The 17,068-nt window shown below is 37.2% G+C and overlaps 1 protein-coding gene across 1 annotated transcript in view; it reads right to left on the bottom strand.

The window, feature by feature from the left end:
• Karybeta3 (karyopherin beta 3) overlaps positions 1 to 17,068 on the bottom strand; it is a 348,737-nt gene that overhangs the window by 179,347 nt on the left and 152,322 nt on the right. Inside the window, exon 14 of the mRNA XM_090396827.1 lies at positions 8,475 to 8,575. Within this exon, the coding sequence (XP_090252953.1) occupies positions 8,475 to 8,575 (101 nt within the window). The remainder of the gene's footprint in view (positions 1 to 8,474; positions 8,576 to 17,068) is intronic.

The following is a 17,068-nucleotide window of genomic DNA, read 5'->3' as shown; positions in this document are numbered from 1 at the left end:
AGTGAGTGGATTGCAATATTTTGCATTGAGATTTTGGGTAAGTTGTGATGGCTTCACAGCTTCATTTCCCAAAACAGTAGCACAAATGACACGTTGAGGTCGTGGCAAGTGGTCAGTGTCAGGGCATTCTATGAAACCGAATTTTAAATAGCTGCCCATGTACTTACAGGTGAATGTAGACTTTTTTCTTCTGTGTGCTGGTAGTTTTCCCCTCCTTTTGTATATTCTGGAGATTACTCTGTAGGCTTGAGGTCACTGACATTTGCTACACAGATGTTATTTAGGCGTTCTGGGTCTGAGCTTTACGATATATACATGAATATCATTCTCCTCAGAATATTTCCACTATAAAATAGTTATTCACAAAAGATGCTTAGAAAAATTAAATGACAGATTCCAGGAGAGCCTCTCGTGGCCCGGTATAATTGATGCCAGGGCCTGGTACCGGGATGCAGCCTGGCAGTTGAGAAACACTGATCTAGTGAATGAATGAGCTTAAGAGAGGGTATGATAGAGGTATGATTAAGAGAGGGTGTGTGTGTATGTGGGGGGTCTTTCTCAATGAATCCTTAACTCCCTGAAGGTCTAGTAATAATAATAACAATTCTATATTTGGCATTTCTAAAGGCATTTTCCACAGAAATTATGAAAAAAAAGAGTGTTTGGGAGGTGTGGTCTAATGTAAGAAATCAGAGACAAAAAGCTAATGCATTTTTTGCATTGAGAATGAACTGTCCAGGAACACATTTTCTCAACAACATAACAGATGACTTTACACCTGGAGACAGATTCAGAAATCAAATGGACTACATTAATGATCAGAAGCTGATTGAAAATTATGGTACAAAATTTAGAAACTTAGTGATCTGATAACCAGTCTCTATCAGGTAACTGCTGATGTTAGAATCCATTTAAAAACCATAAAAAACAAATCGTAAACAGATATGATTTTACCAGAATCCCAGAAGCATACAAGAATGAAAGTGAAAAAAAGATTTCATGTGGTCTTACAACACAAGGTCTTGCAGAAAATGCCATATCATATGAATTATGGAACAAGGCTAAGACGATTTTGACTGAAACAGCAAATCATTACATTCCAAAAATGAGTGGAAAGAAAATTAATAACTCTTTCGAGAGTAACATTATAGAAAGGCTACACTGTGGGCTGAGTTTTTTATGTGTGATGGTGTGTTGACAGTATAGTGTGAGAGCGCTTTGGCTAAATATTTAGCTAGTTTGTAAGTGGGAGAATCAATGCCATCCACTATGGGACGTAATGGCACATTTTCTTTATGTATTTTTGGGAGCCCATATATACAGGGAGGTCTAGAGTTATATGGTTTTAGTCTGTTAGTAATCTTCACAGGCCAAGAAGTGACCTTCTTAAGGAGCCTATAGAGTTTTCTAATTTGTGAGTTGGTGGGATTGTATTCAATGGGGAGGTAAGTAGCTCGATCTCATAGTAAAGCCTTAAGCTTACCTGTGTAGTCATTATGATTGTCCTACCTTGGCCAAACAGGCAGAACAGCAAATATCAGAATCTCAGAACACAAGGACTACATCCGATTTCACCAGTACAGCTACTCTGGGCTTGCATTCTGAGATTCTGATATTTGCTGTTCTGCATAATAAGGTGGAAGAAAGCCACAGTAATACAACGCAGCAAGTTCAAATATGAAAGACTATTCATGGAATCAGCCTCAGCCCTTAGGAACATGGCAAACCTCAACAAATTTGGATGCATGAGACTGCCCCAAATTTGGGAAACATATATCAGAAGAACTTCAGTCCAAAGGCCAAGAACACCTAATATAGCCAAGCAGGGGGCACCATCAGAGCTTTAGGAAAACGGTAGCTTCCTCGCTTTGTTTCTCATTTGCTGTTATGTAGCACTTGCGTGCACATATCTTTTTCTTAAGTTCCCAAGATGGCAATGTGACTTTACCGAAATATCAGAAAGTATATATTAAAGTTGATTTAATTTATATTTCTAGTGTACGCTGTCAATTCCTTAAGTATTTAGTTATCAATTTCAAGAGTAACACTTGATCTGATCAACCACAGGAAAGAAAGTAAATCCAGGAGAATGACAAATGAAAGCAACAGATTGTTAAAACTTAGTAAAGCAATAAAGAAACCTTGCAGAAAAGAAGGGAAGATAAAGAAACATACACCAATAAAATATGTGAGGAGATAGTGTCCCATGTGAACAGTAACGAAACAAAGTTTCCCTTTTCCAAAAATCAAAGCACTCTTAATAGTTTCAAGACAAAAAAAACTAGAACATATAAGATAAAGATGAGCAAATCCTAACTGAAAAGGAGAAATTTTAGAGATGGAAAGAATACTGCAAGGATCTCTACAAATATATTTGATATTGAACTCAGATATATCAAACAATGAATTTGACAAAAATATGAGAAAATGAATCTCCTATTGCAGAGAGGAGATGAATTAGTTATCAAACATAAAAACTCGAAAATCAGTTTTCAACATGCTCTATCATGAACGGACTGAATTTGTGAAGTACTGGAGACAAGATCTCAAATCGCAAACAGCTTACTGAGAAATCATGTTGTAGTTTTTTGTCTTGAAACTATTAGAATGTTTTGATTTTTGAAAAGGGAAACTGTTTCAATACTATAGCCCTGCTTTATTATGCATCATTTGACTACAATAAAGCCTTTGACTGTGTAAACTGGAAACTGAAGTGGGAAATAATGTCTAGGTCTAGCTTTTCCCCAACATTTTCTCCAGTTAATAATTTTTTTTTTTTTTTTACAATAATAATGAAACTGGAGTAAGAATTTATAACATCAGAATAGTTCTACTTACAAAAAAGAAGGAAAGCAAGGTTGTATACTATCTCCTGTATACCTCAATCTCTATAGTAAGCACATCATCAAGAGATCTTGACCGCACTAGTGGCATATCGATAGGCAGCTTAAGAATCAATAACTTTAGATATGCTAATGATACAGTACTGATAAATGAAAAGGACATGAACGAAAGCCTATGAAAAACAGAATGGCATAGTTTGACATATGGACACGAAATTAACATCAGTAAAACAAAGCTGATGATCCTAGGTAGGAATCATAATGAAAATACTTTGGGACTGCTTACTAACATAGAGTTGATCAGTTTATCTATCTGGGTTCAATGCTTTCAATGGGAGGCATACAGAGGAATAAGAAGATGGATTACAATGGGAGTGTCTGCAATGACTCACTCCACCAAGATCTGGAAAAACAGAAAAATATTTATCAACACATAGATCAGACCGATGAGATCCTCAGTCTTCTCTGTGGTTCTTTATGGCTCAGAGACGTGAAACTGAACAGGGCAATTAAGAATAAGATCACAGATTTTGAAATGTGGGCCTGGAGAAGCATGCCCAATGTTCCTTGGACAGAGAAAAGAATAGTTGTTGGAAGTTTTTCCACTTGGTCATACAATAAATTAAAGATACCAAGAAATTATATACTTGTTTGCGCCTGAAGTATTTTCAGGACTGGGGTGACTCGTATATAGAAGCTAATGACTTCACATCATTTGCTTAGTATCCCATAATGCAAAGCACATATCCTTGTGGACATGTATAATGCTATGCATTATGAAAAGGATTACTACCCAGACTGGTTTCGACCTTTACTGAGGTCTCATCAGTGGGAGCCAAACCCAGAGGTGATACTAGGATTGAAGTAATGCAGAAGTTATATTTTCATATACGAGAGCCAAAAGCCTTACTGAAACGCTTTTCGATTTTTTTTGAGTTGCCACTGTATCACATGGCATCACTGGCCCTGTATATACATAAAGTTTTAGAACCAAATTCAGGCATTACTATAGTTATGTGGAGATCTAAGGATTTTTATTATTGAGAGTTTTATGATATTAAAAGTTTTCAATGTTTGCTTATAATGATAGAAAATGAATTGTTTTTATATATAAGAGCAATTCAGGACATATAAGTGTCAGATGAGAAATTGTAGCAAAGAATGTTAATAAAATAATAATAAATGGTCTTGTATCACTTATAAAATGCATAATTTTTTCTTCACACATTGAAAAACACACTAATACATAGGTAGTTAACATATCTACTTCAACACTGGTAGTTGTACAGGGTTAAAATTAGCCACAGCATTAAAAAACACTTAATAAACTAACCAGATCAAAAAATAATCATGTGACTATGATATATTATGGACCACTGCAAAGTATAGCCAGGATCATATCTGATGAATAAGTCGTGTGGGTGGTGAGCTATCACAAATTTTTTTAAATAGCCATCAAAAATAAGAAAGCATTACTTTGATTTCTTTTCTATACCATGAAAACATTTCCCAAATATTAGTTTTACATAAAAATTTTACTCAAGAAATAAATTGGCATGTCATAATATATATATATATTGACAAAATGCTTAAAATGTGCCCACCCACCCAAAGGTCAGCGAGCTATTGTCAGAGGCATGACATGTGCAAAACATAGCACAGCATTAGTGAGTTAAGATTGTAAAAGTAGGCATTATTTTTCAGGAATCTCCATGCAGTGAAAAACACATCATGGGAGACTCAGTAACTATTGTTACTCAATACCTATCATACCTCTCCTTGAACTCAATCACTGTTGAAGCACTCATAAGCAAAAAATTTGATTGTAAGCATGTCCTAAACATGCTTACTAATCACACTCTTAAACAATTTCTAGTAGTGATACCCCCTTGTCCTCCTTTCTTTCCTGCTATGTACTAGAAAAATATCCATCCAATAAAACTATTTTAATAATGTATATGCTTCTATCATGTCCCCTCTTATTTGCCTATCAGCCAGTATTCTTGCATGGAGCATTCCTTGGACCTATAACAATCTTGGTCACCTGCCACAGGATTCTCTCCACCACTTACTTCTTCATCCCTAAGTAATTTAAGTGACTAGATATGCATGCAGTAGCCCACATGTAACCTTATTAAAGGAAATAATAACTTCCTTATCCCTGCTTATCAGCATGTTCTTCAACAGCAGCATAATCTGATGTGCCATGTTGTCACTTTTGCCATATGTCTTCAATATTCATCATCATCAAATTTCTGCCATGTACCCTCAAAGGGTGTCGGATATGATTGTACTACATGATAAAAATTACATCATCACTAACTTCCTATCTACAATTTTCCTCCAAATCAGTCTGTTACTTGTCAAGACTCCAACATTATCAGATCTTATATTTCTATCGTCTAAGGCACTTTGTACCGTATCAATCCACCTATATCTTGGTCTTCCTCTGGGTCGTTTTCCTGCCAACATGGCAGAGAACACCTGTTTTACTAATCTTTTCTCTCCCATTCTATTTAAGTGACCATACCACCTGAGATTCGCTCTGCTAATGCATTCCTGGATGCTGACAATGTCAAGTTCTTTCCTAATATCCTCGTTTTTAATATGATATTGCCATTGATGCCATCTGTTCACGCCTCTAATCTTTCTCAGGACTCTCATATCTGCGGTCTCTAGTCTTTGGTCAAGTGTTTTACTTGTGACCCAGCTCTCAGATCCATAAGTTAAAACTGGTTTGAACACTGTCTTGTATACAGCTAATTTAGCGTTCCGACTAATTTCTCTCTTATTCCATATGAATTTATTCAATTGACTTCCTACCATACCAGCTTTGTTGATTCTGTTTTCTATTTCTATATTTAATTTACCATCTTCACTAAAAATCGTGCCTAAGTAGCTGAAATCTTTTACTTGTTCCACAGGTTCCCCGTTCACAACACAGTTGACATTTTCAATGATTCTACCTATTTTCATTATCTTTGTCTTTTTAATGCTAACCTTCATACCATATCTATTACAACAGTTATTCAATTTAGTCAGCGAATCTTGCAAACTTGTAGTGGATTTATGCAGAAGTATAAATCGTCCGCATAAAGCAAAGAGCTGACATTAACATCTCCAATTCCGATATCATGTTTAATACAACTTTCCTTTATAATGTGATCCATATAAATAATGAATAACAGAGGGGATAATGTACATCCTTGTCTCACACCAGATTTAACATTAAACTATCTTCCTGTACATCCTTCAATTCTAACTGCTGACTTACAACTCGAATATAGACCAAGTATTGCTTGATATAATGCCCCATTGACACCATATAACTATAGTGTATTGAATAGCTTCTCTCTTGGCACCTTCTCATATGTTTTTTCCAAATCGACAAAACTTAATACAGATCTTTGTTATATTCTCTAGACTTTTCAACTATTTGTTGTAAAGTGAAGATCTGATCCTGACAGCCCTCTATTGGCCTGAATCCAGCTTGTTCTTCACCCAAGCTTTTCTTCCACAATTCCTCTCAATCATTTCTCAAGTATACTTGCATAGATCTTGCCAGGAACACTCAGTAGGGAAATACCTCTGTAATTCTCACATTGTTTTATTTCCCTTTTTATATATGGGGTACTATTAGAGCTCTACTCCAATCATTGGGAATTCGTCCCTCTGTCCAGGCTTTCTGAACTATGCAGTGCAGCCACTGTAAGACTTTTATACCACCATATACGTCAGCATTTCTGGTCGAATATCATCTATGGCTTTTTTTCTACTTCAAGTATGGATATGTATTCCTGACTGTATGCCTGTTGAGTGTTTTTTACCACTGTGCTATCAGTGCTTGTTTTTCGAAGCAATTTTTCGAAGTAATTACTCCATACTTCAAGGATATCTTTTTCTCCTGTTTTCATGTCACCTTTATCATCTCTAACTCCTTTCACAGCACTCTTTCCTCCATTTCTAAACTTCCTCAACAACCTACATAATATCTTACCACTTGTTTGATATTTATTTTCTATGTTCTTGTTTTTGTTTAGCTAGATTTACACAATGTTTCGCTTTCTTACATTTGTCTCTATATTCTCTAAGAGCAAACGCTGACTTATTTGCCAGGAACTTTTAATATGATTTCTTCTTTTCCTTCACTGCCTCTTTAACTTCCTGTGTCCACCATGGAGTCCTGATTTTTCTATCCTTGCAGACGACCTCACCACATGCCTTTCTGGCTGAATCAATCAGGGTTTTCTTCAAGGCATACCACTGAATCTCCAAGGTTTGGTTCCTGTTCTCAAACTCTTTCATTTTTTCTTCAATAATCTTTGTGTATGTTAGTCTACAGTTCACATCTGAGAGCTGCTCAACTTTTATTCGCTTTGAAACTTTCTTACGTGTTATTCTTTTCAATATGAAATTCAATTTTATCCTGCTCAAGACTAAATAGTGATCGCTTCCAATTTCAAATCCTCTGTATACTCTGGTGTCCTGCACCAGGGAGAAAACATCACTATCAACAATAACATAGTCAATGAGACTTTTCTTATTCCTTTCCTCTTCTCTCCATGTGAATTTGTGCACATTTTTATGTTAGAACATGGTGTTATGTTCCAACATAAAAATCCAGTCCATGTCCTGAGCAGAAATCCAACAGGTATTTGCCATTATTATTAGCTTTGCTCTTTTCTCCAAATTTTCCCAAAATATTTTTGTATGTCTGATAATCATTTCATACTCTGCTATTCAGATCCCCAACAAGGACCAACTTTTCCTTTTTCATTGTGTCAGCTGCTTTTTCTAAAGCATCAAAAAATTCCTCCACTTCTACCTTAGTAAAACCTTCTGTGGAACCATAGGCACAAATAAGTCTCATTGTCCAATTCTCCATTCTGATATTTGCCCACATCACTCTACTTGAGACTGCCTGCCATTCAAGAAGATTGGCCTCGTATTTTGTGTCGAATACTATGGCTACTCCTTTTTTTTCCTTGATTGTCATTGCCTGAATATAACATTTTGTATTTATTGCTCAGAAAGATCTCACCAGTTTTTGTCTTTTTTTTGTTTCAGTCACCCCTATTATCTCGATCTGGTACTTATCTAATTCTTCAGCTAGCTCCATTTCTTTGCCATTCAGGCTTCTTATGTTGATAGTACCAATCTTTAACTCTGGTGATGTTGAGTTGGGGTGTGTTTTCAGATTTGTTCCAGTAACTGACTTTTCGCTGTTCGCCCTGGTTCCCTGGCGAAAACAACTGGGCGATGCCCCAGCCGGCATGAAATTTTGTCATGTTGTACCATTATTTTTTATTTTGGTTTAACCAATAAGAATACGATTTGGTAGGCTAAATCCCAAATTGCCAGCCCATCCAGCCCATCCTCGCACTCTGTTGGGTATCTACCTGGATTCAGTATCCAGTTAGATACCCAACAGAGTGCCACACAAGAAGGTGAGGATTGGACATTAGGTCAGAAGCCCTGGTTGGTTTTTCGCATTCCTTTAAAGGTATGGAGGTCTCCTCTCAGTTATACAGCTTTGACCCTTAAGCACCCCTGCATGATAATATAAAAGAAAAATAAAATTTTTCTATGCATTAAGAATAAAACAAAAAATTCATTTGAAATATTGAATACCTGTCATAATAATGAACAAATTTCTCTTCTGCAGTATCAGCAACTGAAGCCAAAGTCACAACAACTTGTTCAAGAACCAGTTTTGTTCCTTTCTCTACAAGCTAAAAAAGTAGTAGGAAGGTTAACTATTGCAAAAAAATAGAGTAAGCTTAAGAGAAAGAAAGAATAAATATAAATCATTATTATTTTCATTACAAGCACTAATAAAAGGCTTCTGAAAAGAATGCATGTATTTTAAGTAGTGCAATACTAAGTAAGATTTTCACAAGCTCTAAAATAGTATTAGCAGACTCTTGATCACTCGAATCAAAGCATCAAATGCCACGCCATTTAGTAATTTGGCTATAAAACAGTAATGGACATTTATTTTCCTTGATTTTAATAGGTTAAAAAATGCACCTTTATTATTTAAAAAAAATTAGCCCTTAAGTTTGTTTACAGCTGAGCCCAGAGACTTATGGTCAGGTGTGTCAATTTATGATCCAGATTGCACTAAATATTTTAATTCAACTTTCAAGAACATATAAAGAAATGATTTAAATATATCTATTCAGTTACATAATTATATAATACAGACATTCACAAATGAATGTTAACAAACACATTAGCCAGCTGTGGAACTGTTTAATCCAGTAAAAATATTATGACCATCCCTGTTATTTCACCATCACCTGTTCTGCCCTCTCAGGCAGCACAGCTATCACAGCAAAAGACTTCTTTTTTTTTTTTAATATCTGAATCACAGACGAAAGGCCATGAGACTTATAGCACATCAGTGCCATGCATGGGCAAGAGAAATAGAAGAAAGGAGGAATCTGTTCACATTTTGCTTGAACAGCTGGGGGTTGTAATCACCGGAGAAGACAGAGTGGGAAAGACTATTTCAAAGGCCAGAAGTATGGAATGAAAGAGGAGGCAGTGAAGTTGTTTCGGTGAGTTTCAAGCTGAACTGTAAAACAAAGTTGGTTAGCAGTGGCTCTTGTTTTAATGATTTTGGAGGAGAGTGGAGGAATAATAGTGGCCAATTCAACAGAGCACTGTCCATGAAAGTAGCTGTAGAAGAGGCATAAGCAGAAACTGAACGTCTGTATGTGAGAGAGGGGATTGAAGTGAGTATGTGAGAGGGATCATTAATTAGCTGGATTGCCCTCTTCTGGATAGAACTGAGTAATCTTAAAGAGGATTTAGGTACACTACCCCAAATATGAAAGCAATATTCCATGGTTGGGCAGATTTGGGCTTTGTATAGTTAGCAGTGGGAAGTGTAAAGTAGTGTCTTGTGCAAAAAAATACATGAAGTTTTTTGGTGGCTGTAGAAGCTATAGTGGAAATGTAGTTGTGTCTGGAAAGATTGGAGGTGCAGTTCAGCACCTTCCATCATTGAGTATCAAGAAGAGTATATTTGATACTCAATGTGTGTGATGTACTGTTTCTTCAAAGTTGCTAAACGACATGTGCAAAGAAAGTCATATGATATGACAGACTTCAAAAAAGCATAACTGTAGTGTAGTAACAGTTGAAGGATGGCATTGCAGTCTGTTTGCAGAATATTGTAATTAAGGCGTTCCAAAAAGTGGAAAGATACTGAGCAGAACTACAGTTAATAGGCCAACGATGGACACCTATACCTCATCGATAGTCATGGTGAACACAAGTTATCCTGTGTTCACCATGAGTATTGTGGTGAACACAAGTTATACTGCTCTGTGCAAGACCATAAAGAAAAACTATTGAATAGCTAAAAATATAATTAATCAAGAGATAAATGGCAGTGTAACATAGACTACCAATCAACATACCCTCTTCCTCACCTGTATGGGTTTCCTAAGTAGGCACCTCAAGGTACTCAATGCTTATGCTAATCAGCAGCAATTGCATTAAGTTTGCATCTGAGAAGTCTCAATGAATCAAAGAAGGCTGGGAAAAAAAGCTGCCTTTTCAGATACACCTCACTTCACCTGTGCTGTGAAGGGTGAAAACCTGGAGGATATCACCCTGATGCCAAAATACAGCAGAAATAGGCAGAAGATGCAATGTTAGTATGGAGGAGGGTTTGTGGAAATTGCTTAGAGCCTGGATACCTGTAGACCATACTATGAATGCTACAAAGTGCCTATCTGCTGTGGATGGTCAGGTGCATCCCTTCATGGTGATTATTCTTCTTTAGGTAGTACAGGCATGTTCCAGCAGTGTAATGTGACATATCATGTTGCTATTATCATTCCAGAGTGGTTTGTCAAGCATGATAGTGACTTCTGGGTGGTCACAGTGGTCGAACGGATCTACTGGATTTGAATTCCATAGAACAACTTTGGAATTACAGAAATTGAGAGAGTCGGTTTGAATTATCCACCCCAAATACTCACAGATGTGTTAAAAATAAAAAATGGGAGACACCTTGAAAAACTTGATCTTTAATTCTAAAGATTTTTCTTAAGTATCAATAGTATCAGTACAGAGAAGGAACAGCATAAAAAAAAAATAAAAAAAACCAATCATTACTACAGTAAGGTAACAAAATAGTCAACAAATTCCTAATCTCTCTCTCTTTCACACACACACATAAATACAACATAAAAATAAAAGAGGAAAGGCTAGCAGATAAAAGTGTTATCTCCCATAAAGGAAATAAATGCAGACCATCAGCTCTATTAAGTTAAGACAATTGAGTAATGTTTCCTTTCCTTATAAAGACATTCCATAAGAAATCCACTGCTACGCAGGATTTGAATCTTATTCCAGAAGATTCTGTGCTTAAGTTAAGTTAAGACAATTGGGTAATGTTTCCTTTCCTTATAAAGACATTCCGTAAGAAATCCACTGCTATGCAGGATTTGAATCTTATTCCAGAAGATTCTGTGCTTAGTAGAGATGGCACGTTTAGATTGCTCATATACTTATGTTCTTCATGACAGATAAATGCAGAACTTCTAGACTGTCCATAAGACAGGCACAATAAGAAGATGCCTAGAAAATTAAGTGGAGGAAGCCTTTCCTTTGGTGATGAGAGAAAGGTGGAGATTTTTTCTCACAGGACAAAATGCCACAAAAATGTTGAGAGGCTTTAAACTTTTTGCAATACATTCTGATGTTACCTTCACATAAGGCAGTGGAATATGAGTAATTTTTTGTTGATGAGAAGAGGCAGGAATTCTAATAGCTGTTGAAAGCTTGGTTAATGAAGAATTCACTGAAACATTAAGTCAACAAGAAAGTTGATTTAACGTCATGAAATATTACGCAATAAAGAATCTGTAGAACATAAAAAATGGGTACGATATATTAAGGTCTTAAAAGTGACAATCTTTTGGCTAGGGTGATGGTACACTTCTGCATGAATATAGAATGGCCTGAGTGAGACTTCTTCCAAGATACTGAGAACTGTAAACTACAATAAGGACAACAAAATTAGCTGAACCAAAGAGGCATCATGTTAGAGGTGCAATGGAGTATCAACAGTACTGGAAAAGTATTAAAAAGTGTTTTACTTCTTCTAATATCCATGAGTAATATCCAATGCATGTTAGCTTGTACTCAATGAATGTCTGTCAGATGGGTGTCTCAGTCAGAGAGACATCTTCAGGGAGTACAAACTAACACTTGTTAGTTTGTACTACCTGACACACACACACACACACACACACACACACACACACACAGAGGTGACAAATACTAAATGAAATGTGGATATAATCCTATCCAGGTAGGATACCCTCTGTGGACATCTGTAGAGGCCTCAGTTGTACATGGGGATCTCTGAAGATTAATGGTTCCCATATTTTGGGAAGTTTTGTGCATTTGTATTTATTTAAATTAGGCTGATTTCTGAGAACTGCAGATTCTAAAAACATTCTTTTCTAAATTTGCTGTGATGGAGCATGGTGAATGACTGCCCAAGTCATGGTTTCAGATATATTTTTTGTGTTTATCTATGTGGATGGTGGTTATCTGCCTGTCTGTCCAAAGTATAACAACTTGCAGGAACACCTCTTTCTTGACTGTATTCATTCTCAACTTCCATGAATGCCCTATTATGCTTCCCCCACCCCTCCATAAAAAATATTCCATTTCCTGGTATCCTGTATGACGCTTTCAGAAGTTTGTTAAGTCTCAATCATATCACTCTTCTTTTCCATGTTTTCTGCATTTCACAAATTCTAAACCTCCTCCTCACAATCTGCATTCATGATAACTTTATCACTCTACTTTCATACCTCCTCTACTGTATCAGCATTCACCTCTGAAATCAAGAAACCAGACATGCAAAACAGTCTCAGTGCAGTTGCATCGAAGTCTTGTAAATAGGCAAAATGACTTCCTTATCCTCATGTTCTTTTAAGCATTGCAATTATCTTCTAAGATGTTGTTAGAAGATTCATTTCCTATTGTTGTTCATTAGTTGTACTGATGATATCTTATAGTACATAAGATATTTCATATTTTATATATTTTCATATTATGTAAATATTTCATAGATGAAATATTTACATAATAATAATAAAAAAAGTTAATTTACTGGCATATGTGTTATTCTATAGTTATAGCAAAGATTTCATCTTATGTACCATAAGATATTATGTTGGAGGTTTAATGGATTTTTTACAACACTCAGAAAGAATTAAATTAGAATTTAATACTCCTATATTTCGTCCTAGTCACTAGGACATCTACGGGGATTACAAAAACAATTAATGTAACATGCACACAAAAACTTACAATACTAAGCCCAACCACGTGGGTGACACTAAAGTCCTATCTAGGTGGAGCGCCCTCTATGGGTGGTAGTAGGTGGCTTGGAATGTAAGGTGGGACCGCTGGTGATGAGTGTTTCCCAAATCTTCGGAAGCTTAATGCAACAGTATTTGTTAAGATTTGGTTCGTTTCTGAGAGCTGCTGCTGCTTCTAAGAAAAGTCTTGCTGTGGTGGAGCATGGTGGTTTTCTTCCATGATACTCTGTGGGTGGTGTCCAAAACATGGTCGGCCAAGCCTGAATGGCCATAGTTGTGTTTAACGATGTACGACTTGTGTTCCTCCAGGCGGATGGATGCTGATCTGCTGTCTGTCCAAAGTATGCTAGCTTACAGGAACAGGGTACTTTGTAAACTCCAGGCAGAGAGAGAGGGGGGAGCTGATCTTTCGTAGAACGGATAAGGGTAGCAAGTTTGCGGTAGGTCTTATATGCTGTGTGTAGGTTATACTTTTTTAGTATCTTGGCTATTTTTTCCGAAGTGCCTCGGATGTAGGGTATGGTGATGGCATTTTTAAATTCTTGTTGACAAGAGGGACGGGGAATGGGGGAGGAATTAATTATTTTTTTGATACTGTGTTCACTGTAGCCATTGGAGAGGAAAGTTCTGTGTATGTGGTTAAGCTCAGTAGTGAGGGCGGTTCCACTGGAACAAAGATTGTGGGCTCTCTTGGTAAGGGTTTTAATGATGCCATATTGTTGTGAGGGGTGGTGGTGGGAGAGTTTGTGAATGTATCTGCCTGTGTGCGTGGGTTTTCTGTATACAGTGAAGGCAAGTGTATCATTGGGCAGGCGCGTCACTATGGTGTCTAGGAAGGGTAAACAATTGTTCTTTTCCTTTTCCATAGTAAACTGGACTCTTGGATGTAGGCTATTGAGATGACAGAGGAAGGAGTCTAACGTGTCTGGGCCATGAGGCCAAATGGAGAACACATCATCTACATATCTTAGCCAGATAGAACGTTTGAGTGGGGCTGAGTCTATGGCTCGTTTTTCGAAATCTTCCATATAGAAATTGGCAAGGGGATAAGGGTAATGCCACAGTTGTGCTTAATACCAGCGAATACAATCGTAAAATGAACACTATCCTCCGCGATCGCGCTACCTACATCCCGCTAGAACATGACCCCACAAAAACACAAGTTAAGAAATTAAAAATCTTACTTAAAAAAGTAACCTCCTGGCCCCCTGACGTCACGAAAAAACTTAAACCTTTCCGCTCCTGTCCCCCCCGAATATACGGTTTACCAAAAATCCACAAACCCAATTCCCCACTCAGACCTATAGTAGATGCCACCAATGCACCTTGTTACAGACTGTCTAAACAGCTGGCCAACTCTCTGTCCCCCCTCACCGGAAATTCAGCTTCCTATATAAAAAACTCGACCCACTTTAAAGCCCTCACAGAAAATTTAACCTTGAACAATACAGACATATTGGTAAGCTTTGATATCTCCTCTTTGTTTACCAATATTCCCTTAACTGACACTTTATCTCTCTTAGAAAACGTTTTCCCCTCTGACATCTTAGATCTCTTTTCCTTTGCCATCAACTCTGGGTATTTTTCTTGGAATAACAAAATCTACAAGCAGATAGAAGGAACCACCATGGGTTCCCCCCCCTCTCACCCCCCTTGCCAATTTCTATATGGAAGATTTCGAAAAACGAGCCATAGACTCAGCCCCACTCAAACCTTCTATCTGGCTAAGATATGTAGATGATGTGTTCTCCATTTGGCCTCATGGCCCATACACGTTAGACTCCTTCCTCTGTCATCTCAATAGCCTACATCCAAGAATCCAGTTTACTATGGAAAAGGAAAAGAACAATTGTTTACCCTTCCTAGACACCATAGTCACGCGCCTGCCCAATGATACACTTGCCTTCACTGTATACAGAAAACCCACACACACAGGCAGATGCATTCACAAACTCTCCCACCACCACCCCACACAACAATATGGCATCATTAAAACCCTTACCAAGAGAGCCCACAATCTTTGTTCCAGTGGAACCGCCCTCACTACTGAGCTTAACCACATACACAGAACTTTCCTCTCCAATGGCTACAGTGAACACAGTATCAAAAAAATAATTAATTCCTCCCCCATTCCCCGTCCCTCTTGTCAACAAGAATTTAAAAATGCCATCACCATACCCTACATCCGAGGCACTTCGGAAAAAATAGCCAAGATACTAAAAAAGTATAACCTACACACAGCATATAAGCCCTACCGCAAACTTGCTACCCTTATCCGTTCTACGAAAGATCAGCTCCCCCTCTCTCTCTGCCTGGAGTTTACAAAGTACTCTGTTCCTGTAAGCTTGCGTACTTTGGACAGACAGGCAGATCAGCATCCATCTGCCTGGAGGAACACAAGTCGTACATCGTTAAACACAACTATGGCCATTCAGGCTTGGCTGACCATGTTTTGGACACCACCCACAGAGTTTCATGGAAGAAAACCACCATGCTCCACCACAGCAAATTCAAGAAAGAGAGACTTTTCTTAGAAGCAGCAGCAGCTCTCAGAAACCAACCAAATCTTAACAAATACGGTTGCATTAAGCTTCCGAAGATTTGGGAAACACTCATCACCAGAGGTCCCACCTTACATTCCAGGCCACCTACTACCGCCCATAGAGGGCGCTCCACCTAGATAGGACTTTAGTGTCACCCACGTGGTTGGGCTTAGTATTGTAAGTTTTTGTGTGCATGTTACATTAATTGTTTTTGTAATCCCCGTAGATGTCCTAGTGACTAGGACGAAATATAGGAGTATTAAATTCTAATTTAATTCTTTCTGAGTGTTGTAAAAAATCCATTAAACCTCCAACATAATGTCCTCACAGCACTTAAGCCTCTACACAAGAATACCATAAGATATCATCAGTACAACTAATGAGCAACAATAGGAAATGAATTCAAAAAAACAAACAAAAGCAGCATGCATGTTAATCTTCACTTGGTATACACCAAGTGAAGATTAACATCACTTGGTATACATCAGGCAGCATCATTGGTGATGCTGCCTGGTGTATACCAAGTACCATATTTGTGTAACTTGTCTTACTATGGACAAACAGGAAGATCTATAAATAAATGTATCTCTGAACATCAAGACCACATCTGCCTTATCAAATCTCACAAATCTGACCTTGCACAACATGGAATCAAAAATGCTAATCACAGGATCCAATGGCAAAATGCCAAGTTACTACATAGATCCATATATAAATATGAACGGTTATATAAAGAAAGTGCTGAAGCCTTACTTCATAGACCTAATCTTAATCGAAATGACTCACTATTTTTTTAAAAGTGTGAGAAATTGTTATCCTCAATTGTATTCAATAATTTATCTGCTATATTTTAATTTAAATAATTTAATCCATGAACACACACACACACACACACACACACACACACACACACACACACACACACACACACACACACACACACACACACACAAACTGTATACATATAGGGATTCTAATTTAAGCATGCACACTACCATTTTTTATTTTTTGAATCCAATTCCTATTTTGAATCCAATTTTTGTTCATTAGTTGTACTGATGATGTCTTATGTTAGATAAGATGAAATATTTCCATAATAATAAAAAAGTAATTTACTCTGGCAAATGCGTTTTTCTATAGTCATGGATACCCCACAGGTTTCACTAAATAAAGTGTTTGCTATATAACACTTAAACTTCAATTTCCTATCTATTAAAACTCCAAGATCCCTAGTCTAGTCAGTTTCTTCTAGCACAAATCTACCAATACAATGCCATTCGATATCTCATTACACCAAAGTGCAAAAGCCATTTCATGTGCCCAT

The sequence above is a fragment of the Typopeltis vanoorti genome, chromosome 8 (genome assembly GCF_054136105.1).
Source record: "Typopeltis vanoorti isolate ZY-2024b chromosome 8, IOZ_Tvanoo_1.0, whole genome shotgun sequence".
Classification (NCBI taxonomy): domain Eukaryota; kingdom Metazoa; phylum Arthropoda; class Arachnida; order Uropygi; family Thelyphonidae; genus Typopeltis; species Typopeltis vanoorti.
The sequence above is the reverse complement of the archived record's forward strand: the minus strand, read 5'-3'. Positions and strand labels throughout refer to the sequence as shown.